The sequence below is a fragment of the Bos javanicus genome, chromosome X, assembly GCF_032452875.1.
Source record: "Bos javanicus breed banteng chromosome X, ARS-OSU_banteng_1.0, whole genome shotgun sequence".
NCBI classification, from domain to species: Eukaryota; Metazoa; Chordata; class Mammalia; order Artiodactyla; family Bovidae; genus Bos; species Bos javanicus.
The window spans coordinates 82,500,490-82,527,107 of NC_083897.1; the positions used below are offsets into that span (position 1 = coordinate 82,500,490).

At 38.3% G+C, this 26,618-nt stretch overlaps 1 protein-coding gene across 4 annotated transcripts in view; it reads right to left on the reverse strand.

Moving 5' to 3' along the window:
- The window catches only part of EDA (ectodysplasin A), a 396,087-nt gene that overhangs the window by 114,604 nt on the left and 254,865 nt on the right, over positions 1-26,618 (reverse strand). For all 4 annotated transcript variants that reach the window (XM_061409835.1, XM_061409834.1, XM_061409832.1 and 1 more), the window contains exon 2: positions 1,989-2,094. In XM_061409835.1, coding sequence (XP_061265819.1) covers positions 1,989-2,094 — 106 coding nt within the window. The remainder of the gene's footprint in view (positions 1-1,988; positions 2,095-26,618) is intronic.

Below are 26,618 nucleotides of genomic sequence, written 5' to 3' on the forward strand. Positions count from 1 at the left end.
ACCCTGGTTTGATTCCAAGGTCAGGAAGATCCCCTGGAGAAGGGATAGGCTACCTACTCCTGTTTTCTTGGGCTTCTCTGTGGCCCAGCTAGTAAAAAATCTGCCTGCAATGCAGGAGACCTGTGTTTGATCCCTGGATTGGGAAGATCCCCTGGGGAAGGGAAGGGCTACCCACTCCAGTATTCTGACCTGGAGAATTCCATGGACTGTAGAGTTAATGGGGTCACAAAGAGTCAGACATGACTGAGTGACTTTCGCTTTCCAAAGACTTCCAGGAAACTGGTGAAAAACAGATGTCAATAATGGGTGCCTCTTACTTCATGGACCGCATTTCATAGGTTCAAACTTGGTCATTAATTATATATAAAATATCTGCTCTAGAGAACAGCACCACTGGCTCAGTTCTCAGTTGAAGGGCTCAAAGCTGTTGCCAACTCCATTGACTAGAAACACCTGTGTGTGTGTGTGTGTGTGTGTGTGTGTGTGTGTGTGTATTCAGTCACTCAGTTGTTACCGATTCTTCATGACACTTTGGACTATAGCCCACCAGGCTCCTCTGTCCATGGGGTTTTTCAGGCAAGAATGCTGGAATGGGTTGCCATTTCCTCCTCCAGGGGATCTTTCCAACCCAGTGTTTAAATCTGTGTCTCCTGCATTGCAGGGGGGTTCCTTACCCCTGAGCCTTCAGTGATGCTCAAGAAACACCCTAATTACCTTATTTCTGACTCTTGTCTTTATTACAGGTTGTTGTTCTAAACTCTTTTTCAGACTTCATCCAGCTTTACCTCTTCTTGTCTCAAATGACAAACTCTTGGCCCCAGTGCATCAATTGCTTATGCCATCTAGAACTGCTTCCATCATTGTACCTTTTTTACTCTGACAAATGTCAGCTTTAAAAAAATCTCATTTTCACTTTCATAAAGTCATATTGCTTTGTAACCCCCTAGAACATATATCTTTGGAAGATTCAGTCAGACATGTGCTGTCTTTGAATCTAGATGGCTTTACAATAGCCCAGAGCTATGCATTCTACAAACTCATATGCCAAAGAGGTATCATTCTATCAATTGACAGAAAGATGTTAAAATAGATCAGTTCAAAGATCCTGCCCAAGAACTAGCTCAAGATTTTTTTATGCCCCACAAAATGCATTGCTAGTTAACTTGAAACTGTTTCACCTTCAATACGGATGGTTTTCATGCCAAATCATAACTTAGCTAATGGGGCAATCAACATCATTGACTTATATTATAAACACCAACAACTTGCTAGATACTAGACTGGATTTTGGGGCTTTACAAAGAGAAATGAAACTCTGTAGTCGAAGAACTTACAGATAAATTCTAGAGGCCTGGTGGTGGTGGTGTAGTCACTAAGTTGTGTCTGACTCTTATGACAGAATGAACTGTAGCCTTCCAAGCTCCTCGGTCCATGGGATTCTCTAGGCAAGAATACTGGAGTTGGTTGCCATTTCCTTCTCCAGGGGGATCTTCCTGACCCAGGGATTGAACCTGGGTCTCCTGCATTGCAGGCAGATTCTTTACTGACTGTGCTACGAGGAAAGCCCCAGAGGCATGGTAGCTGATACCAATGAAGACATAATTATCATTGGATTTAACATATCATGTAAGTGCTACCATGGCACAATACTCTGTCAATTTCAAGAATAGGACTGAATTCTCTTGATGGTCTTAGTAGATATAGGATGTCCCTAGGAGAGATGAGGTCTTTATGGAGGGTGATCTTGAGAGGTACAAATGCCATCATGGCTCTCAGATACACTGTGAGAGGACTACAGGTATCTGGGATTGGAGGAGGGAGGATCTTTGTATAGGCAGCTAAGAGTAGATTAGGTAGGTTAGGCTGGGAAAATCTTCTGCAACCTTAAATCTATGGATAATATATGAGATGGTGAAGCACACTTGAAAAAGTAGTTTTTAGAATGGTATAGTCAAATATGTGATAAAGGATCACCCAAGCAGACTTACCATCTGCTCCTTCACTGCTTTTGCTTCTTTTATTGCGGCGAACACGCCTACTTTCCTCTTCAGAGTATGACTTTTCTTTAGGGATGAAGAAATTCACAAGGGCCATCTGAAAAATAAGGAGTAGCTAAGTTAAAGGTTGACCCAGTCAACTATTTTTGTTGTGGTTTAGTCACTAAGTCATATCGAACTCTTTTGCGACCCATGGACTGCAGCCCACCAGGCTCCTCTGTCCATGGAATTTTCCTGGCAAGAATACTGGAATGGGTTGCCATTTCCTTCTCCAGGGGATCTATCCAACCCAGGATCAAATCCATGTCTCCTGCTTTGGCAGGTAAATTCTTTACCACTGAGCCACCAGGGAAGCCCCAGTCAACAATAGCCAACAGAAAAAACTGGCTTTCTGTAGACAATCTGCCTTCACTTTCAATTCAGAGTGTCTAAGATAAATAGATAAAGATGTCGTACATATATATATATAGATAGACAGATATGGAATGGAATATACAATGGAGTATTAGTTATTAAAAAGAATGAAACATTGCCATTTGCAGAAACAAGGATGGACCTAGAGATTATCATATTAAGTGAAGTAAGACAAAGACAAAATCATATGATATTGCTAATATGTGGAATCTTAAAAACAGATAAAAATGAGCTTATTTACAAAGCAGAACTAGAACCACAGATATAGAAAACAAACTTATGATTAAGAAAGGGGAAAGAGGGGGAGGGATAAATTAGGAGCTTGGGATTAAAGAACAAGCACCTACTGTATAGCCCAATGAAATATAAATATTTTGTAATAACCTGTAAGTGAAAAACCTTGAAATATATATATTCATCTGAACTACTGTGCTGTACATTTGAAACTAACACAATATTGTAAATCAACTATACTTTAAAAAAAAAAAGAAAACTCAGAGTGTCTAAAATCTAAGCTCACCCTTCCTTCCACTGTGCAAATTCTTTCATTTTTGATACCATTATTATTTTAATAATGTAGGCATGAAATTTTGGTTAATATCTTCTGACCCTTTGTCATCTGCCCCAAATATCTAATGGGTAATCCTTCAGACCTACTTGTCAATATAGTTCTAGGGTTCAGAGATCCCAGTCATAGATTCCTAATTTCCCTTACATACTACTGATGTCTTCCCAGAACTAGACTTCAGCTTGTTACTCCTTCTTGGACCACATTATTATATAGCCATTACTTTTCCACATTCCTATCTATGCTGAACTTTTGGTTTGTTCCCAGAATGCTGTGCATCCAATTATGATAGAATGGTATCGTTTATGTTAACACTCTTCTGGGAGTTAGTAATGACAAAGTGCACAATTATTTTCTCCCTTTCTTACTCCAATAGAATTCCTATAGAACTTGTGGTCTATAAGGTTCATTTCAGTACTTGGTCCTCTACTGTCTTATGATGATCTCTCATAATAATACAATGTATTTCATATGTGAATGGGCCTGGTATCACTAATGATAATCACAGCTTAAATATATACTTGACTGAATTAATCATAATTTTTCAGCATGAGTGTGTATTTGTGGCTAAAGAAAATGTGCTTGAGGAAAACAGTGGACAGAGTATTAGAAAATAGGATTGAAAGTGATTCCAAACCCGACTCTACCACTTATAGTTGTGTAAATTTGGGCAAGGTCCTTAAGTTTTAATTTCCTCATTTATAAATAGGGGCAATAATTGTACTTTGTTCATTAAGTAATTATTGTGTTAGCAAGTACACAGCATGTAATATACATTTAATAAATGAGAGATATTATTATATGTGAAATTAATATTAAAAAAGACTGGTTAGTTTAGAGGCTAAAAGGAAGAAATGAATCTATATTTTCATCCTAGTGTTGGTTCAAAAAATAAACAATTCCAGAATATCCTCATTTCTGCTGCATCTTTGATTAACTGGAAAAAAGATGGGTAGAACTCAAGAAAGCCTTAACATTCTACACAAACTTTCTTCAAAAGCATGTGATTTACTGTTTACATAGAAAAACTGCAGCCAATAGCCTTAATATCCAAGATTAGCATTTTGCAGAATATATACATGTATTAAATACATAATTGATAAATGGATGTATAGGCAATCTCCAACTTGCCTTAGGGTTTATTTTAAAATATTTAGGTTGAATCATATGAAATTGCCATTTTTGTATGTCAAAAATGGTTAAATATCAGCAATTTCACATAGTTCAACTGAGCAGTGTTTTTGTAACTTCTTTCTTGTTCAGTCACTAAGTTGTGTCCATCCTTTTGCAACCCCATAAACTGCAGCCTGATAGGCTTCCCTGTGCTTCACTATCTCCTGGAGTTTGCTCAAACTCACGACCATTGAGTCAGTGACGCCATCCAATCATCTCATCCTCTCTTGCCCCCTTCTTACTTGTCTGGAATGTAAAATGCATTTTCTCGTAGAATCAATATAATAAAGTCTGGCTAGGTTTCCGGATAAAGCCCATATAAAGTTACTTAACCCACAACATAAATCAGTTCAGTTCAGTTCAGTTCAGTAGCTCAGTTGTGTCTGACTCTTTGAGACCCCATGGACTGCAGCACACCATGCCTCCTTGTCCATCACCAACTCCCCGGAGTTTACTCAAACTCATGTCCATTGAGTCGGTGATGCCAACATAAATAACTTATCACAATAATAATGATATAATCCCAAACTGCTATTTACACTAAAATCTCAATTATTTTAGGGTAGAACAAGTAATTCTAGATAGAAGAGTGTTCTTAATAACTTTGAGTGCTGAAACTCAAAACTATTTTGACTAGAAATTAGACTACAACATGATTTAACTCTGTGTTTACTGAGTATGTAGAAAACTATTTGTCTGTACATTAAATGGCACCAGCCCACTATGGTTTTAAGTGTTTTTTTTTTTTTTTTTAAGTTACAATTACTTTACAGAGTAATCATGCTTTGTTAAGTAAAGAGAAGCATAAAGTTCTCTGGGAACAAGAGGAAAAGTATCTAATACAGACGGAGTGGACAAGGCTTCTTGCAGGAGGTGCTACTTCTATGAATTCTGTAGGATGTTGAGAATTTAGTGAGGAATGGGAAAATGAAAAGGAATTCCAGGCAAAAGGACCATTGTGCTTCAAGGTTCAGAGGAGAGAGAGAAAAGCTATTTTTGGAAATAAAAGTACCTTAAAATAAGTGGTAGGAGGTGGGAAGGAATGGTAAGGAATGAGGCAAGAGGGATTAAACAAAGACCAGATCATGTTAAGGAATTAAAATTTTATCCTATAGTAGGGAGATCCTTGGAAGAATTTTTCCTTTTGCATATTTTGTTCTTTTATGAAAGTTTTAGCTATAATTTATATACAATTAAAGGACTTCCAGGGTGGGGCTAGTGGTAAAGAATCTGCCTGCCAATGCAGGAGACCAAGAGATGTGGGTTCAATCCTTGGGTTGGGAATACCCCCTAGAGAAGGAAATCGCAGCACACTCCAGTATTCTTGCCTGAAAAATTCCATGGACAGAGGAGCCTGGTGGGCTACAGTCCATGGGGCCTCAAAGTCAGACATGACTGAGTGACTGAGCACACAAACATACAATAAAGTGCACATATTTTAAGCACACAGCCTGAAAAATACACACATTTGTAACCACTATTGTAATCAAGATACAGAACATTTCCATCACCCCAGAATTTCCCCTTGTGTCCCTTGCAATCATTCTTCAGTGCTACCCCAAACCCAGGCACCACTGTTCTGATTTTATCACTATACTTTAGGTTTTCCCATTCTAGAAGTTTAGATAAATGGAATCATACAACATGATTATATGATTTTGTGTTGTTTCTTTCTCTCAGCACAATGTCTGTGACACTCATCCACATTATTGAATATTGGTAGTTCATTCCTTTTTCTTCCTGAGTAGTACTTAATTGTATGGATATACTATAGCTTTTAAACGCATCTGCCTTTTGAGGGACATTTTGGTTATTTCCAGTATGGGATATTATGAATAAAGCTGATGTGAGTATGAGTCTTTGTAGGGACATACGTTTTCATTTTTCTTGGGTCAACACTAAGGGTGGAACCTTAGGGATATATGGTAAGTGAACTATTAAGAAGAGATGGCAAGAATACACAGAACTGTACAAAAAGATCTTCACAACCCAGATAATCACGATGGTGTGATCACTGACCTAGAGCCAGACATCCTGGAATGTGAAGTCAAGTGGGCCTTAGAAAGCATCACTATGAACAAAGCTAGGGGAGGTGATGGAATTCCAGTTGAGCTATTTCAAATCCTGGAAGATGATGCTGTGAAAGTGCTGCACTCAATATGCCAGCAAATTTGGAAAACTCAGCAGTGGCCACAGGACTGGAAAAGGTCAGTTTTCATTCCAATCCCAAAGAAAGGCAATGCCAAAGAATGCTCAAACTACCACACGATTGCACTCATCTCACACGCTAGTAAAGAATGCTCAAAATTCTGCAAGCCAGGCTTCAGCACTATGTGAACTGTAAACTTCCTGATGTTCAAGCTGGTTTTAGAAAAGGCAGAGGAACTAGAGATCAAATTGCCAACATCCGCTGGATCATGGAAAAAGCAAGAGAGTTCCAGAAAAGCATCTATTTCTGCTTTATTGACTATGCCAAAGCCTTTGACTGTGTGGATCACAATAAACTGTGGAAAATTCTGAAAGAGATGGGAATACGAGACCACCTGATCTGCCTCTTGAGAAATTTGTATGCAGGTCAGGAAGCAACAGTTAGAACTGGACATGGAACAACAGACTGGTTCCAAATAGGAAAAGGAGTACATCAAGGCTGTATATTGTCACCCTGTTTATTTAACTTATATGCAGAGTACATCATGAGAAACGCTGGACTGGAAGAAGCAAAAGCTGGAATCAAGATTGCTGGGAGAAATATCAATAATCTCAGATATGCAGATGACACCACCCTTATGGCAGAAAGTGAAGAGGAACTCAAAAGCCTCTTGATGAAGGTGCAAGTGGAGAGTGAAAAAGTTGGCTTAAAGCTCAGCATTCAGAAAACGAAGATCATGGCATCCGGTCCCACCACTTCATGGGAAATAGATGGGGAAACAGTGGAAACAGTGTCAGACTTTATTTTTCTGGGCTCCAAAATCACTACAGATGGTGACTGCAGCCATGAAATTAAAAGACGCTTACTCCTTGGAAGGAAAGTTATGACCAACCTAGATAGCATATTCAAAAGCAGAGACATTACTTTGCCAACAAAGGTTCGTCTAGTCAAGGCTATGGTTTTTCCTGTGGTCATGTATGGATGTAAGAGTTGGACTGTGAAGAAGGCTGAGCACCGAAGAATTGATGCTTTTGAACTGTGGTGTTGGAGAAGACTCTTGAGAGTCCCTTGGACTGCAAGGAGATCCAACCAGTCCATTCTGAAGGAGATCAGCCCTGGGTGTTCTTTGGAAGGAATGATGCTAAAGCTGAAACTCCAGTACTTTGGCCACCTCATATGAAGAGTTGACTCATTGGAAAAGACGCTGATGCTGGGAGGGATTGGGGGCAGGAGGAGAAGGGGACGACAGAGGATGAGACGGCTGGATGGCATCACTGACTCAATGGACATGAGTCTCAGTGAACTCTGGGAGTTGGGGATGGACAGGGAGGCCTGGCCTGCTGCGATTCATGGAGTCGCAAAGACTCAGACACGACTGAGCGACTGATCTGATCTGATCTGATAAGGAACTATCAAACTATTTTCCAGCAACTTTACCATTGTATTAATATATTCCCACTGGCAATGTAGGAGAGCTCCAGTGTTCTGCATCTTCAGTATGCTTGATATTATCAATTTTTAATTGTAACCATGCTTGTGGATGCAAAGGAATTTTTCATTGTGGTTGGGTTTTGCATTCATAACTTCTTATCAACACTTTTTTTGGTCTCTTACCTTGCTGTCAACTAACAGATTTCACTCCACCTAGTTGTAGCATCTTTTCCAGTCTCTTCAAATTTGCTACTTATAATCTTCTATAGGCTTGTCACCTCATTAAAACTAATTAAAATCATGTACAAACAGAGTAAACAGGCAGTGTGTTTTTGAATGGTTTTCGCAATAAGTAAGATGCATATTCTCTGGTGGCATAGAAGTCATTTGTTTACTGCTTATTTCTGGCTGTGGTCTGGATAAGTGAAGCTGTCAGAGAACCGAGTTTTACATAGGTATGTTATTATAGTATAATACTATTTCTAGGGGAAAGGGATTTTGAAGCACAAATGGATAACCTCCCCACCATCACCAGCCAAAATTCTAGAATTTTCTTTATACTCTTTGTGTTCCCTCATGGGTTCAGTTCCTATGAGGATTCTGGCAGGGTCTTCAATCAGCTTCTTATGTCCTGATGGCAGCAGTGGGAGAGAATGTGCTCACATATTAATTGTTTCAAAGGGTCTGATGGGGAGCCCGTGAGAACTTAGGCTTCCAGAGAAGGAGAGCTGAGGGCAAAACCAACTCCTACGGATAGCAGAAACAACTCCAGTTTCCACGGGTAGTAGGAGTAGCTTAAAGTTCCTTCAGAGAGGCTGTTGGTGAGTATGGGACATTTTAAACTCAAGTGCTCATTAGACGGGGACTGCCTGTATATGAAAATACTTTGAACAAAACATAGTTTCTATTTTCCCAATGAAAGCAACACAGAACAATGGTTAGGTTGAAAGAGGATTCCTATTCACAGTGACCTTATTTGAGTCTCAATTAGAGGTAGTAGGGAAAACTATCCTCTGTGTAGTATAATGGTAAAGACAAAAATCAGTGGCTGCTCATACAAAGTCTAGAATTCTAGCTTGAGTTTTGCATTCATTAGGATGGTCTCCAGAGCCAAGTTGCAGAATATGAACAAAACAGCCTTCTCTCTTCAAATATTTCTTTACTGTTGCAAAAGGGAGGAGGCAACAGGAATGTTGGCCACAGCCAGACAATTTGCTCAAGGGGAAAAAAAATCTAATTCTTTACACTTTATTAACTGATTACACCCTTGTTTCCTATGGTAAAATTACATGTTAAACAGCACCTGCAGATGACAGGGAACTCAGCTGGAAACAATTCGTTACTGCTGAGACATGAGGGATAAATTCATTATTGCCAGTGAGTCTCCAGATATTGCTATGAACACTTTTTCTCTAGTATCTCAACCCACAAAATTACTGGGTACCTTTTTATTTTTACCAATATTGACATAGAATAAATTTGATTCATTTTATACTTCATGGCAATGTAAGTGACTGTATTAGTAGTTTACTGATTCATAGGAAATTACTCATAAGCTTCTTGAGGTCAGAGACCTCATTTTGTCCATTTTGGTAACCATATTGCCTAGCTCTGGACCTGGCACATAGTAGGCCCCTAATAAGTGTCTCTCTGTCAAAAGAATAATAGAACTATCAGTAATCCATTCTATAAAGCCAGCATTTTATTTGACATGAATCAGACCACATTTCTTAAGATAAACCATGGTGAGGTAGATTAAGGCCACATTATCCTACTGGCAGTTAGCAAATCAAATGGATCTTAAGAATGAGAGAGAAGAAACAAGGACACTCAACATTGATCACAGCATCCCATGGGAGCTGCCACCAGCAGCGTCAGAGTAGAGGTAGCAGCCATCAGTCCAAATGCCAAAGGAAATCAGCACCCTGGACATCTCTGATGTGAGTGCTGGGGACTATCCATGTTTTTTTTTAATTTATTTATTTTAATTGGAGGCTAATTACTTTACAATATTGTACTGGTTTTGCCATACATCAACATGAATCCGCCACAGTTGTACACGTGTTCCCCATCCTGAACCCCCTCCCACCTCCCTCCCCGTACCATCCCTCTTTTTAAAAAATATATCTGATGATGACTGAAATTATGTAGTAAATTAAACATGGAAATTAAGGAGAACCAAAATTTTTCACATAGAGCTAAAAGCAGTTACTGAATTCTGCTCTCTAGGCAGTTTGACTTAAAAATCACTGCCCCATAATGCAAGTGACTACAAATTAGAAAGCAAAATAAAAAAGAATAGTATCTTTATTTGAGGAGATTACCATAGTGTGGCATTGACAAGAAATTATACTACAGACCAGTTCAATCTCTGCCTTTTCTTAGCTCCTATTTTGGGGCTCTAGAGATCATTTACGGAGAAGGCAATGGCACCCCACTCCAGTACTCCTGCCTGGAAAACCCCATGGACGGAGGAGCCTGGTAGGCTGCAGTCCATGGGGTCACGAAGGGTCAGACACCACTAAGCGACTTCACTTTCACTTTTCACTTTCATGCATTGGAGAAAGAAATGGTAACCCACTCCAGTGTTCTTTCCTGGAGAATCCCAGGGACGGGGGAGCCTGGTGGGCTGCCATCTACGGGGTCACTCAGAGTCGGACACAACTGAAGCGACTTAGCCACATACATGGATTCCACCTGACGTGAAGAGCCAAGTCATTGGAAAGACGTGATGCTGGGAAAGGTTGAAGGCAAAAGAAGAGGGTGACAGAGGGTGAGATGGTTGGATGGTATCACCAACTCAATGGACATGAGTTTGGGCAAACTCTGGGAGACAGTGAAGGACAGAGGAGCCTGGTGGGCTGCCGTCTATGGAGTCGCACAGAGTTGGACATGACTGAAGCGACTTAGCAACAGCATGAGCAGCGGAGATCATTTAAGACATCAAATAATGCCAAATATTTTTAATATGAAAATTTCTTCTCTTCTATTGGTAGTATACTCCTCAAAGGTTACTTGTAGGTTTTGAACCTGTGTGATCTTGTCCTCTGGTTAAGGGTTGCTGCTGCTGCTGCTAAGTCGCTTCAGTCATGTCCGACTCTGTGTGACCCCAGAGACAGCAGCCCACCAGGCTCCCCTGTCCCTGGGATTCTCCAGGCAAGAACACTGGAGTGGGTTGCCATTTCCTTCTCCAATGCATGAAAGTGAAAAGTGAAAGGGAAGTCGCTCAGTCATGTCTGACTCTTAGCGACCCCATGGACTACAGCCTACCAGGCTCCTCCATTCATGGGATTTTCCAGGCAAGAGTACTAGAGCTGGTTAAGGGTAAATTTGTTTAAGATGCACATTACAGGGAAAGGTGAGTTATTTTAAACACACATCTACTAACACAAAGGGGGGAAATGGATTTCTCTTCTGATCATCTGTTTCCTAGGTTTGGCCCTATTCCTAACATCCAGAACAGAACTGAAGAATAATTATGGAATTGATTCTTATCAATAGACAATGCAAGTTGTCTGTAGCTTTTTATGACTTTGAAATTCATACCTGCCAAAGATGGCACATTTACCTTGCTGAACTATTTTACTGTTGGAGTTGTGTTTAATGTGAAATGGCAGGAGAGGTCCACCCCTACTGAGATTCTGGAAGTCAGCTGGTCTATGAGCATTAAAACAATGCTCACAGCTGACATGTGCAGAGAGGCAATGACAGAAGAATACCCAAGCATCTTCAGTATGGTGAGCTTTATGGCATAACCATAAGCAGAAGGGGAATAAGAAATACTCTAAAGGATGTAATGAAGCATAGTTTCAAATAACGTGACATAGTTGTGGGCTGCTTGGGAAAAAAGCAACCATGACCAGCTTGGAATGCAATTGTACAGAATTTGGAAACTTTCTGAGCAAAGGCTCTTTTTTAGCTGACCACAAGTTGAACACAGAAATACAGACATTGACAGGCTCTACAAATAGCAGTTGCAGCCACAAATCAAAAAGCAGTGTGTATGTGTGTCATATAGAAAGAAAAGGCTTTTGGTTCAAGATTTAGTCTTTGATCCCTAGAAGTGTGGGTGAAGTTGGTAGTGACATCTTTCAATCAAAAGAAGGGCACCAAAATATGTCAGATGCCACTGCCTTCTCTTGGGAGAGTCTGCTTATATAATAAATAATTTCCCATACCCTAAAGTGAAAGACAGTTTGACACTTTGATAAGGAGAAAAACATATACTTCTTGTAATACCTGGAAATCACTTAAGGCTACCGTTTGTGAATAGAATCAGTTTATATATCAGAATATACCTGTAGAACTTATAAGTGCCAGGATAAAACCATCTCAGCCAATACTGAACTTGGTATTCAGAAAATATTAGCTTAAATACATTCTCTTAATTATGAATTCTTAAGTGGTTTTTGAAAATTTTATAATAATGTTGCAGTTTATATTTACAAAGCTGGACTAATGCAGGTTAGAGGGGCATTATGACTGAAAGGAGATTGCCTACACAAGTTTAAACGAGGATTTTTTCCTTGTCCAAAATTTCACTATGAAATCCCTTTTGGTTCCCAGTGGAGACCGAAACCTCATAAACTACCTCTAAATCATGTTGTCTACAACACTCAAGATCAAGAAAGGTAAGAGTAAGGTAGCTAGTGAAAAGAGAGTTGCAACAGTCTAAATTTGAAGGGGAGGGGAATAGGACTTAGGTAAGAAGTAAATTATGAAACAGATTGCTATCGATTCTAAGAGGGCAAAACCATTCAAAACATGGAGGAAAAATTAGGCAGTGAGAAGGATTTTAAGAAAAGATGAGTCATGATAGTGAAAGTGTTAGTTGGTCAGTTGTGCAACCCCATGGACTGTAGCCCACCAGGCTCCTCTGTCCATGAGATTCTCCTGGCAAGAATACTGGAGTTAAGTTGCCATTCCCTTCATACCCACGGGGATGGGTGGATACCAAGGATATGAACATAGATATGTGGCCAGTGGGGCTTCCCTAGTGGCTCAGACAGTAAAGAATCCACCTGTAATGTGGGAGACCTGGGTTCAGTCCCTGGTTTGAGAAGATTCCCTGGAGGAGGGCATGGCGACCCACTCCAGGATTCTTGCCTAGAGAATCCCCATGGAGAGAGGAGCCTTGTGGGCTACAGTTCGTGAGGTTGCAAAGAGTTGGACACAACTGAGTGACTAAGCACACACCCACATGTGTGTGGACCATCAATCTAGGACTGGCTCACAGAAATGTGAGTATAGAAACTGAATCTCAAAAGGAAAGCTCAGGCAGGATAGGGTGTAAGTACTGCAAAATTGAATTCAATACAAGTATCTTAGGAGCAGGGAGGTAATCATGGTGATAAAATCAGCAGGGAATCAAACTGCAATAAACGCCTGGGAAGCACAAACCTGAGTATTGAGGGGAAAAGGAAAGGACTGAGACACAAATCCAGAACTTTAACACTTACACTACAATCATAAAGGGCAGAAAAGGACGGGTAATAAAGCTGCAAGTCCAGGAAAACTATTGCACTGTGAGATTAATCAAATATTGCAATTTTGTCCTTAGATAACTTGTCATTTTAGTGTCTCTTGTATCTAAGTGTGCCCAGGGCCTCACTTGAAGTAAATACAAAATAATTGGTCATGTGACATAACAGCAGACCAATACTGTTTCAGTAGCTATAGAACAGAGAAAAAACAATTTTTTAAAAACATGGCTGTTGATTAGGATTCACCATCAGGGTGTTTCTGTGGAAATCTTTTCTCAGAGAAAAATTCCTGACTCGTGCTCATGATCAGGACAGTGAGTAAAGGAAGTCTCATGCTGAGTATTTACACACGGGTGGGACTTACAGGCCTCATATTTGGGGTATCCAGCCACTTTTCTCAACCCCTATATACATTGTTTCAGAACATCAAAGATAAAAAAAAGATCCTGAAAACTCTCAGGGATGAAAAACATTAATAGTTAAAATAAGAAGAATTAGAATAGATTGGTTAACTCATCAGCAACATTAGGTGTTAGAGAAAACAATGGAGAAATGCCTTCTGAGTTCTTAGGAAAACTTATTTTGAACCTACTGTTTTATTTTTAGCCAACTATAAATTAAGTTTGATGGCGGAAAAAAAAAAAAATTCCAGATTGCAAAGATTCAAATTTCACCTCTCATCCCTATCTTAGGAAGTTCCTTAGGAATATACTCCGGCAAAATGATAAAGAAATACTAGTAAAGACAGAGAGACATGGCGGATTCTGTAAAGAGTGAACATAAAACCAGAGACTAATAAAAATAAGTCCAAGGATGACAGCTACACAGCAGTCAGAAGGGAAGGAAGCAGGGTTCCAGGAGGGAAGACTCCTGAAAATAAGAGAAGGGTGCTCAAGATTCTACTCACCTTTAAGGAATTAGAGAAACTGTGGATACTGCAGATAACATGAGGAAAAAAACACAGGCAATTAGAAAATCCAGAAAAAAATATATATAGACTAAGAAATGTTAAATCTCTCATTGCCCTTGACAAAAGAGAGGAAATTTTTAAATAGCCACAAGAGTATAAACACTGAATACTGATTTTCGACTTTTACAAATAACCAATTACAAAAGCACAGGCTAACTTAATTATCAGATCAGATCAGATCAGTCACTCAGTCGTGTCCGACTCTTTGCGACCCCATGAATCACAGCAGGCCAGGCCTCCCTGTCCATCACCAACTCCCAGAGTTCACTCAGACTCACGTCCATCGAGTCAGTGATGCCATCCAGCCGTCTCATCCTCTGTCGTCCCCTTCTCCTCCTGCCCCCAATCCCTCCCAGCATCAGCGTCTTTTCCAATGAGTCAACTCTTTGCATGAGGTGGCCAAAGTACTGGAGTTTCAGCTTTAGCATCATTCCTTCCAAAGAAATCCCAGGGCTGATCTCCTTCAGAATGGACTGGTTGGATCTCCTTGCAGTCCAAGGGACTCTCAAGAGTCTTCTCCAACACCACAGTTCAAAAGCATCAATTCTTCGGCGCTCAGCCTTCTTCATAGTCCAACTCTCACATCCATACATGACCACAGGAAAAACCATAGCCTTGACTAGACGAACCTTTGTTGGCAAAGTAATGTCTCTGCTTTTGAATATGCTATCTAGGTTGGTCATAACTTTCCTTCCAAGGAGTAAGTGTCTTTTAATTTCATGGCTGCAGTCACCATCTGCAGTGATTTTGGAGCCCAGAAAAATAAAGTCTGACACTGTTTCCACTGTTTCCCCATCTATTTCCCATGAAGTGGTGGGACCGGATGCCATGATCTTCGTTTTCTGAATGCTGAGCTTTAAGCCAACTTTTTCACTCTCCACTTTCACTTTCATCAAGAGGCTTTTTAGTTCCTCTTCACTTTCTGCCATAAAGGTGGTGTCATCTGCATATCTGAGGTTCTTGATATTTCTCCCGGCAATCTTGATTCCAGTTTATGTTTCTTCCAGTCCAGCGTTTCTCATGATGTACTCTGCATATAAGTTAAATAAACAGGGCGACAGTATACAGCCTTGCCGAACTCCTTTTCCTATTTAGAACCAGTCTGTTGTTCCACGTCCAGTTCTAACTGTTGCTTCCTGACCTGCATACAAATTTCTCAAGAGGCAGATCTTAATTATAGATAAAAAAACAAAACATAAATGTGATACCCAAATGACAAGAGTTAGTAGGTAGAAGAGAGGAGAGATAAAGGGAAGAACTAGTGGCTTCATCTTACAAGTAAGAGTTATGAGATACTGCCCAGTTTATGGAGGAAGAAATAAAGGTCTAAGTATACTTACCTAATAAACAGAGAGACTAAAAGGCATGATAACCACATAAGGATAAGAGGTAGAATAATTGAGGTAAATATCCATCACAGTAGAAAATTAATAAAGACTAAAAGATAAATCAAGTAATAGCAGTATCTATGGAAGCAAACACAGAAGAACTAAAGAAACAGTTAATAGAGTTAAAAGTAGTTAAAAGTAATAATCTCAGAGGATTAGAACTGGGAGTAGAGAGGGTTAGAACCATGAAATGTTGTTTACATTATAATCCTTTATGTACATAGTTCATATTTTTAAAAACCACATGCATGTACTACTTGGCTACTCTAAAACCAACCAGGAACTTTGAAACAGGAATCTTTTGCCCCTACTAAACTCAAACCAGCCTCCAAGAATCCTCACCTGAAAAAGAATGCTGGCACAGGGCCATCTAAGCATAGCTCCCGTCTCTCATTCCAACTGTCTCTTTTCTCCAATCCCTGCCCCAAAGCCAATGTCCTTTCTCTTAACACGAACTATGGATTAATTTACAACCAGCTTTATCCTCAACCATGAAGATTACTTATAATGGTTGAACATGGATACAATAATTGTACATATTTAAGGGTACAAGTTAAGTTTTGACATACATATGTACAACCGTGAAACCATCATCATAATCAAAAGAACAAAGATATCCATTTCCCTCCCAAATTTTCCTCATACTCCTTGGTATTCCTTTCCCACTAATCCACATGTCCAGTGCCCTCTGCATTCCCAAGCAACCACTGATCTGCTTCCGGTCATTACTGACTAGTTTCATCTTCTAGAATTTCATATAAATACAATTATACAATGTATAATTAAACATTGTATAAAAACACAATTATATATAAAAATACAATACAATTATCCTTTGGGGGGGTCTGATTTCTTTCACTCAGCTTAATTATTTTGAGATGCATCCATGTTGTAACATATATCAGCAGTTCATTCGTTTTTGTTGATAAGCAGCATTCCATTGTTAGGGATGTAACAGAATTTGTTTATCCATTCACCTGTTCATGGACAAAATGGGCCGTTTCCAGTTTTTAGTTTAGGTGTGTACTACTCTCTCAGTGTGGTTTTATTTATTTATTTTTTGTGTAGCAGAGTTTTATTAAAGTGAAAAAGGGACAGAGAAAGCTTCTGAAATAGACATCAGAAGGGGGGTGAAGAATGTCCCCACTCAGGGTGGTTTTAATTTGCTTATCCCTAATGACTAATGATGTTGGGCATGTTTTCATATATCTTCTTTGAAGTATCTCTTTATATATTTCACCCATTAAAAAAAAACTGAGTTGTTCTTTGCCTGATAGCTCTACAATTTACATTTAAGTCTATGATTTATTTTGAGTTATTTTTTATAAAATGTGAGCTATTGATCAAGGTTTTTACAAAAATAATGATGTCCAAATGTTCCAACATGGTTATTATTAGATAGACTATGCTTTCTCCATTGAATTGCTTTACAACTTTCTTTTTTTAAAATATAAATTTATTTATTTTAATTGGAGGCTAATTACTTTACAATATTGTATTGGTTTTTCCATACATCAACATGAATCTGCCACGGGTATACATGTGTTCCCCATCCTGAACCCCCCTCCCATCTCCGTTCCCATCCCATCCCTCTGGGTCATCCCAGTGCACCAGCCCCAAGCATCCTGTATCATGCATCAAACCTGGACTGGCAATCCATTTCACATATGATATTATACATGTTTCAATGCCATTCTCCCAAATCATCTCACCCTCGGCCTCTCCCACAGAGTCCAAAAGACTGTTCTATACATCTGTGTCTCTTTTGCTGTCTCACATACAGGATTATCGTTACCATCTTTCTAAATTCCATATATATGCATTAGTATACTCTATTGGTGTTTTTTCTGGCTTACTTCACTCTGTACAATAGGCTCCAGTTTTATCCACCTCATTAGAACAGATTCAAATGAATTTTTTCTTAAAGATCAATTGACCATATATGTTTGGGACTACTTCTGGGTTTACTGTTCTGCTCGTTGATCTGTCATCTGCTGCTGCTGCTACTGCTGTGAAGTCACTTCAGTCGTGTCTGACTCTGTGCGACCCCACAGATGGCAGCCCACCAGGCTCCCCCATCCCTGGGATTCTCCAGGCAAGAACCCTGGAGTGAGTTGCCATTTCCTTCTCCAATGCATGAAAGTGAAAAGTTAAAGTGAAGTCGCTCAGTCGTGTCCAACTCTTTGCGACCCCATGGACTTCAGCCTAGCAGGCTCCTCCATCCATGGGATTCTCCAGGCAAGAGTACTGGAGTGGGGTGTCATCGCCTTCTCCAGATCTACCATCTATTGTCATATTAAAAACACTGTATCTTGATTACTGTTGCTTTCTTATGAACTTTGAGATCAGGTAGTTCTCCAATTTTTTTTTCAAAGTTGTTTTATTTCAAAGTACTTTGTCTTTCCAGATAAATTTTAGAATTGATTTGTCAATTTCTACAAAAAGAGTTAGGATAGATGAAGTTGGGGAAAAGTGACATCTTAACATTATTTCACATATTCGAATGTATTATGAAATATATATTTTAAAATGTCAATATTTCTGATTGTTTAATTGCTGCTATATATGAATATAATTTATTTTTAAATAGAGAGTTTGTGTCCTGTGAACTTGTTATATTCACTTACCAGTTTTTACTGGTTGTTTTGTAGATTTTGTATGATTTCTACAAAGATGATCACATTGTCTGCATATAAAGACAGTAGAGTTTTCTTTCAAAACTGATTGTTGCTGTTCAGTTGCTCAGTCATGTCCGACTTTTTGTGACCCCATGAACTGTAGCACGCCAGGCTTGCCTGTCATTCATTATCTCCAATAGCTTGCTCAAACTCATGTCCATTCAGTCGGTGATGCCATCCAACCATCTTGTCCTCTGTTGTCCACTTCTCCTCCTTGCTTTCAATCTTTCCCAGATCAGTCTTTTCTAATGAGTCGGTTCTTTGCATTAGGTGATCAAAGTATTGGAGCTTCAGCTTTATCATCAGTCTTTCCGATGAATATTCAGGACTGATTTCCTTTAGTATTGACGCCACTATTGCCATTTATGCCTACCATAGTTTGGTCTCAGTCCAAACTACAGGGAGGGAACACAGCCCTACCCATCATTAGAAAATTGGTCAAAACTGGTAACTTGTAATTTTTATTTTCTTTCCTTATGGCACTAGTTAGAACCTTCCTCACAAAGCTGACAAGAAATGATGTCAGTAGACATTCTTACCTTGTTCTTCATCTTAGAAGGAAAACGTTCAGCATTCATCATAAAGTACGATGTTAGCTATGGGGTTTTTGAAGAAGTTCCCCTCTATTCCTAGTTTTTTGAGAAATTTTATCATGGGTTTGTATTGGATTTTGTTAACCACTTTGTCTGCATTGATTGATACGAACATCTGATTTTCTTTCCTGAGTCTTTTAATAGGGTTAATCACATAGATTATTTCCCCACTTAAAAGTAAAAGTGTAACTGACACACAAATTAAAAACAACCCAGTGGAAATCTATTTCTATATTCAGAGGCCTTGACTAAAATATTAGGAGAAGAACTCAAAATCTTGTTCAGGTGGGCAGACTTTCATGAATGGACATTTTCCTGTCTGTCCTATCATCCATCCATCCATCCTTCCACTCACTCATGCATCTATCCATTCACTGTTTGCTAGGCACTTGCTCTAGTCAAATAGTGTGCAAGGCACTGAGGACATAAAGAATTTTGTAGACCTTGTTATTCTGAGTTTTACAATCTGTCTAGTGAGGAGATAAACAACTAATCCCATTGATGTGATGAATGCCATAGTAAGGTCTTGGAGGAAAGTCAATGAAATCATAGAGGAGGAAGTTATCTGCTTGGGGTGGATGCCTTTTGAGTGGGCATTTGAAAAGTAAGCAGAAGATTTCTAGACAGATGAGAAGGGCATTTCCAGAGAAGTGGCTATAACTTGGGGCAGTGCTTTAGAAAATTTCCCATACTTCCAATTTCCAATGCCTTCTCCACTCATTTTCAAGAAATTCTGCACTCTATTACTACACACACATACATACACACACACACACACACACACACACACACACACACACACACACATATATATATAGGCTTCTCAGGCAGCACTAGTGGTAAAGAATCCTCCTGCCAATGCAGCAGACATAAGAGATGTGGGTTTGATCCCTGGGTCGGGAAGATCCCCTGGAAGAGGGCATGGCAACTCACTCCAGTATTTTTGCCTGGAGAATCCCATGGACAGAGGAGCCTGGCAGGCTACAGTCCATGGGGTCGCAAATAGTCAGGCATGACTGAATCAACTTAGCACATACACACACACACACTTTGTTAAATATAATGAAGTGCTTTTCTATAATCCAGAATAGAATCTAAGCTCTAGGAAGAAACACGTTGGACCCTGGCAGACCACTGCCAGTTTGTGAGGCACAGCTTTATGTGAAGGAGTAGACGGTCACTGGTAAACAATGAGAAACTAGAAGCAGCTTCTTGGGGGTAGTTGTCTAAACCTCAGAATCATGTCAATCAAGCATTAGGCATGCAATTAGAAATATTCCAGCTTCAAAGCTTGTATGTTTGCCTAAGGACCTAAATTACCATTTGCTCACTCTCTGATTACCCCAGCTCCATGATGAGCCAAGTTCTACCCAGCATTGCCAAAAAACAGCAAGAATTCTTTTAATCGCTTTAAACAAGTTTTCATTGGCAAATCAAGTCAGCCGTACAGTATCTTGCCGGGGTTTTCAGTTGACATTGAACTGGGACAGTGCAGAGCCCAGTTCTAAGAAATAAATAATGTTATGAATTATGTTAGTACTGAGATTCCCAAGTGTGAGCACTTGCCAGTCACAATTTCTGACCTGTGCTAATAGTTATCTGTTGAGATAGTAATCAGAGATCTCATCTTTTATCAATTGACATCTAGTTGTGTCAAAAGTGTTGCCATATCTGCTAGAGAGTTTATTAGAAATGTTTTGCATTACTTCTTGCCCATAAAGGTCAAATTCTGTTAAAATACACACCTTTAATATAAAATGGAAGGTTTTGTAGAATTAAGAAACTTCTACATGTAGGTTGGTGGCACATTTATTTCCAGCAGCATTCAGTATCACAGAGTGCAAGGTATTCAAAGGATTTGAGTCACCAAGGAGTTTCTTTTTTGTAAAGAATATTATGCTACCAAAATTTTTCTGAGTTCCCACTGCAGTGTTTTTCAACTATTTAAAAATTTAATCTATGCCTGCTTTAGTAAGTATTTAACTCTTTATGTCATTCCTGTTTCTGATGGCAACCTGTTTCCCAAGGAAGCATCCCTGATTTATAATTATCTGCTGCATATCTACACCAGCTAAATACTTAATCAAACTACTTTTAACAGTTTGCATTATGAGAACAGTAGATATTTATTTTTATGCTTTTTTGTAAACAAAAATAAGCATTCTCTTCATTCCAAAAATCATTGCCTCCTTGTTTACATGGGTTTCATTCACACTTATCACCACCTTTTACTTCAACTACTCCCCAAAGATTTAGCAGTTATCTGAAGAAATTTGTTCAAATGGCTCTAAATTTACTCACCAAGTGCAACACAAAAAATGTCTACACTTCCATAAAACCCCAATCATTCATTTAATAAACACTTATTGCTAAAATACTGTGGAATGCAATATTATGCAATGTAATAGGGGTACAAATAAAGTGAGATGTGGCCTTTGCCCTCTACATAGTCACTATTTAGCATGATGGATCTTAACCAGGGCCAAGTATCAGAATTACATGGAGAGTCTTTGCAAAATTGACACAGACACTGCTGAGATCACCACTTGAGGAAGTAAAGTTTGAAGCAGTTTCTAAAGCTTTAATAGCTTGATAAATAGAGATAGAACTTAAGGGACATCAGAGGTAGAGGTAATACCATGTACAAACGTATTAAAGCATGCTACTTAGCTCTAAATTTTCTTATCTATAAAATGGTAATTATAATCACCTTATAGTGTTACAGGGATGAAATGAGAACATGTATGAAAGTGCCTGGTGTTTTGTAGATGTCCAATAAAAGTTGTGTTCTTTGTCCTAACATTCAAGGTAAAATTGTTAAGAAATATATTTTGTCCACCTAGTGTGACCCTGAAGAAATGAAACATAGAATGGATAAGATGTAATCAGTATCAAAGGGGAAAAGACAAGTTTGTGGCTTGGAAGAGATAGCAGTGCTGGGCATACACGAAAGGGAGGACCTAAGTTAGGGTTACAAGGCAATCAAAATCAGATTTTGAAGAGTTTTAGAAGAAATTGTATATCTGCAAGTTATATGGTGATGGGAAAAGGAACTAAAAGTCACTCTGGTTATCTGATCCTAAAGTGAGAAGAAATCATGCTGCATGTACATTCTGAGTACATTTTAGTCTTTCTTGCTATTATTTCCATTTTCAGGAGGCGAGGATGAAAAATAGGATGTTTTGTGTGTGTGTGTGGTGATAGTAGGGAGGGAGAGGAGAATAAAAAGAAGCTCTGGATATATCCAGAAAAACAGCCATCTTACTTACCAATAAAAAAAAACTCCCTCTACTTTCTGCACAATGATCTCATTGAATTGATTCTCTATGACCAGTGACTTAACATTCACTTTAGCAGGTACCTCCTTTGCCTATGTTGTAGCTAATTAATACAGAAGTACAAAATCTACACATTTATAAAATGGTAGTAGTTTGAATTTTAGACACTTCTTCCCAATATAAATGGAGAAGCATTTGTTCCCTTAATTCCAATAAAGGGAAAATTGGTTAGTAAAACAAAAACTATTGTTTAAAACATTCATAGATTGTAACAAAAAGTGAGTAAGATTGTCACTAGTGAAATGCAAATTAAATCAACAATAAGGAACCACTACACATTCATTAGAAAGGATAAAATTTTAACAAAAACTGACAATACCAATTGCTGGCCAGGATGCAAAGCAATATGACCTCGCATTTATTGCCAGTGAGAATGCAAAATTGTACAGCCATTTTAGAAGACAGTTTATAAGTTTCTTACAAAGCTCAACATACAATGCAGCAATTACACTACTAAATATTTACCCAATTAATCTGAAACTTATTTACACACAAAAAGAAGCAGGCAAATATTTATAGAAATTTTGTTCATAATCACAAAATGCTAGAAACAATCAAGATTCTCTTCAATAGATACATGGATAAATAAATTTTATACATATATACAGTGAAATGATCAGTAATAAAAAAGGAATAAGCTTTTAGGCCACACAAAGATGTGGATGAATCTAAAATATATACTGCTAAGTGAAAGAAACCAGTGGGAAAGGCAACATACTGCAAGACAAAACTATAGAAATGGTAGGTAAACAGATGATTGGTGGTTGCCAGAGGTTTGAGGAGGAGGCAAGGCTGAGTACATGGAGCCTTTTTAAAAGGGTGGTGAGACTAATTTTTATGACATTGCAATGGTAGATACATAAAACTATTCATTTTTCAAAACCCATAGAACCTTATATCACAAAGAGTGAATATTATGTATGCAAAGTTTAAAAAGTCACTTAAGAAGTCATCAAGAAATTGATCACAGGATGGGATGCAGAATGTAACAGAAATACTAATTATATTACATATGTATGAAATAACCTCACTGAAGCGGGTGGGGAGAAAAAGACCTGACCTAAGTTACTTTGTTCAGTAGAATTTGTCAGCCTAAAGACAAAATATACTATAGATAAGTATGTATTCTATTTGATAAAGTCGCCCCTGTGGAGGTGTGAATTAACAATTCAGAAAACACTGTTAAGTTTTAAATTTGGATGATGAAGTGGATGGTGGGTAGGAGTGGGAGGCTATAGGCAAGCAGGAGAGAAGGCTAGAATGATCCATATGGTAATGGATTAGAGTTGGAGACATCAGTATGAACTCCTGTTTAGCTTCATATAGACAAAAATGGTTACATATAAAAATATATATAGATATGCATGCAAATATTGGCTAGGATATATACATGTTTTTTCCCTCTGTCAGCTGAGAAGCCTTAGAAGTAATGATGCCTCAGTAGGATCAAGCACTCAGGTCAAGGTTTTTAATAATATTTTCCAGTAAGAAGAACCAGGGATCCTTGGAGAATTGGTTCATGATAGGACTGTTAGCTGATAGCATGTTGTAGTGCCATAAAGAAGTATTTAGTAAAAGTCCACATGGATGGTGGTGTGTCAGATGACACAGGGGCCAAATGAAAGAGCTCCCAATAGCCAAAGCTTGAACAATTAGAGCACTAAAATAAAGTAGTATTAGATTATAATCCAAAGTATTAAACACATATCCTTTTGTATATATTTATTAACAAACAATTAAGCAAACAAATAGCCAGGTGACAAATCGATGATATAGAAGAATCCCAAACAATTTCTGTAGCTATTTCACCCTCAAGAAGGTGTAGCATAACTCTCCACTCCTTAAACTGCACTGCATACCATAACTTTCAAAGTGTACAGCATGACAAGGGGGAAATTAATAATTTTACACTGGAGAAACCCAATGAACACTACCTCAGCTAGGTGATCAAGATTAACATCAACAGTGGTAAATAAAAATAACAGTATCTACCTTTCAAATGATGAGTTGAGAATGGCATTTTATCTCTGTGGTCTTCTTCCCTCAAAACTTATAACCCCAATCTAATGAGAAAAACATTATACAAATTCCAATTGCGGGAGATTCTACAAAATAGCTGACCAGTACCCCTCAAAACTGTTAAGGTCATTGAAAACAAGGAAAGTCTGAGAAATTGCCATTGTCAAGAGAAGACTCACAGTGGACATCCTGTATGGGACCTTGTAAGAGAAAAGGGACATTAGATAGAAACTAAGGAAATGTGAATAAACTATGAGTTTCAGTTAATAATAATATATTGATATTAGTTCCTTTGACGTGGCAAATGTACCACTCTAATGTAATAGGGGCTACTGGCATAGAGTGTATAGGAACTCTACTATCTTTGAGCCTTTCTGTAAGTCAAAAGCTATTTTAAAGTAAAAAGTTTATTTTCAAAACTTTATGTTTTAAATATTGCATTAAGATCTTATTTGTCTAGGGAAAAGTGGACAAATATAGAACCTAAAATAAAACCAGAAAAACTTGTCAAAGGAGTGGTGAAGGAAAAGAAAAAGATACTTCCAGAGTGGGATCCCTCTATGAAGATTCCCAGCACAAAGGAAAAGGAGAAAAGTATGCATACAAAAAAGGCTGCTTTCACTGCAGTGACATGCAAAATCTATCTGGCAGGGTTAAATAGCAGTGCTCTGGAATGTCATGATAGCACAATAGGAATTAGCCAAATAACTTAGCCTGCAGTTACCCACAGACTAATTGGTTTTCTGAAGAACCACATTCCAAAGTTTACACAAATCATGAGGCCTACAAAGATTTATTTTTAATATCTTTTTTTTCTTTCAGATAATGCTAAAATTGAATTTTTTTAGACATGAAATACAATTTGAAACTTCGTTATTGGATATGTCAAATGTAAAAACTGACTTCTGATTTTTTTACAATCCCAAGCAGAATCCAAGATTTTCTCACCTGCATATTTGATCTTTATAAGCAAATTCATAGCGTGTCCAAAATGAAGGGCTCATCTATGGCCACTATTAGAACTTTGAAAGAAACACCAGTACCAATAATGACAAAATTGTGTAGACCCATGTACTAGACTGGACTTGAAGTAGCCATAATATAAGATAAAAGTCAAGGCCACTAGAGAGAGCAGGGGGAGGCAAGAGCTCATTGGCGACAAACGATTAGTTCACATCACATGTACTTGTTAATCTGCACGAGACTAGGGTTGTGTCTATATCTCCTTGAGAAACAAGTTGGCAGTCTTATGGTTCTGAGTTTCCCTGACATATTTATTCTGTTTTTCCTTTGGGTAATTATAGCTTATTAGCCCTAGTTATATTCTCATGTTGCATAGTAAATTATTCTCCTCTCTCCTTGGTGTTTACACCCTTCAGACAGTGTGTCCCCACCCCTTCCCCTTTAGTCATCACTTACCTAAATTGAATAGACAAAATTCTTTTAATCTTTGCTCATAAATCAATCCCTCTGGCCCCTTAATCATTTTTTGTTACTCTTCTCTGAACTCTCTCCAATTAATCTATATCTTTCCAGTTAATGAGTTCTGAGAAGCTGAATAGTCCAGGTGTGATCCTAGTTATGTTTGGTGTCTATGTATTTGCAAATGCACCCAAGGGTCTTTTGTAATAGGGACAGAAAATGTAATAAATTAACAGTGGCTTTTCTGCCTATTTTATAGTACTCAAAATGCTTAATTATCCTTCAGCTATGGGTTTTCATCACTGGCCATTTCTCAAGTTCAACTTCTGTTAGATTTCAAAATCTATTATCGTCCTGCTGTTAACCAGTCACAAATACTTCAAGGATCTGTCAAAAATGAATCTACTGAGATTCAATCCAACCAGTTGTTTTCAAAAGAACTTTATGTTTAATTCTTCCAGATATTTTTTTTCAAGCCAGTCTATGTATACAGACACCACCAAAGTTGACTGCCTTCTTTGGAGAAACTAAGATGAAGTTTAGAAATGGTTTTGAAAAAACTGAAAGGAAATTAACTCACTTGACTGCTAAAGGATTCAAGGTTCTTTTTGTAGGAAAAAGGTAATACACTTTTAGAGAACTGTCACTTCATGGTAAAGGCAGACTATTTCAGAATAATGATTTCTTTCCAAAGACTTCAACTTCCCTTTCACTTTCAACAGGTATTCAGCTCCCTTTAGGAGAAGTGATGGGTTAGTCTACTCTTAATTTCAGGAAATATGTCAGTTTGGGGATAATTCATCCCCATGAATACTTATCATCATTAATTCTCTTCCATTTCCTTCCTGCTGACATTTCTTTGCCTTTTTTAGTGTACTCACACCCACAAGAAGGTATATGGTTAGATAACAGATGGTTACTAAGCATCTACATTGTGCAAAAATTGTACCAGAGGTTACAGAAAAGAACATATATGAGAAGAGAACCTCAAAGTA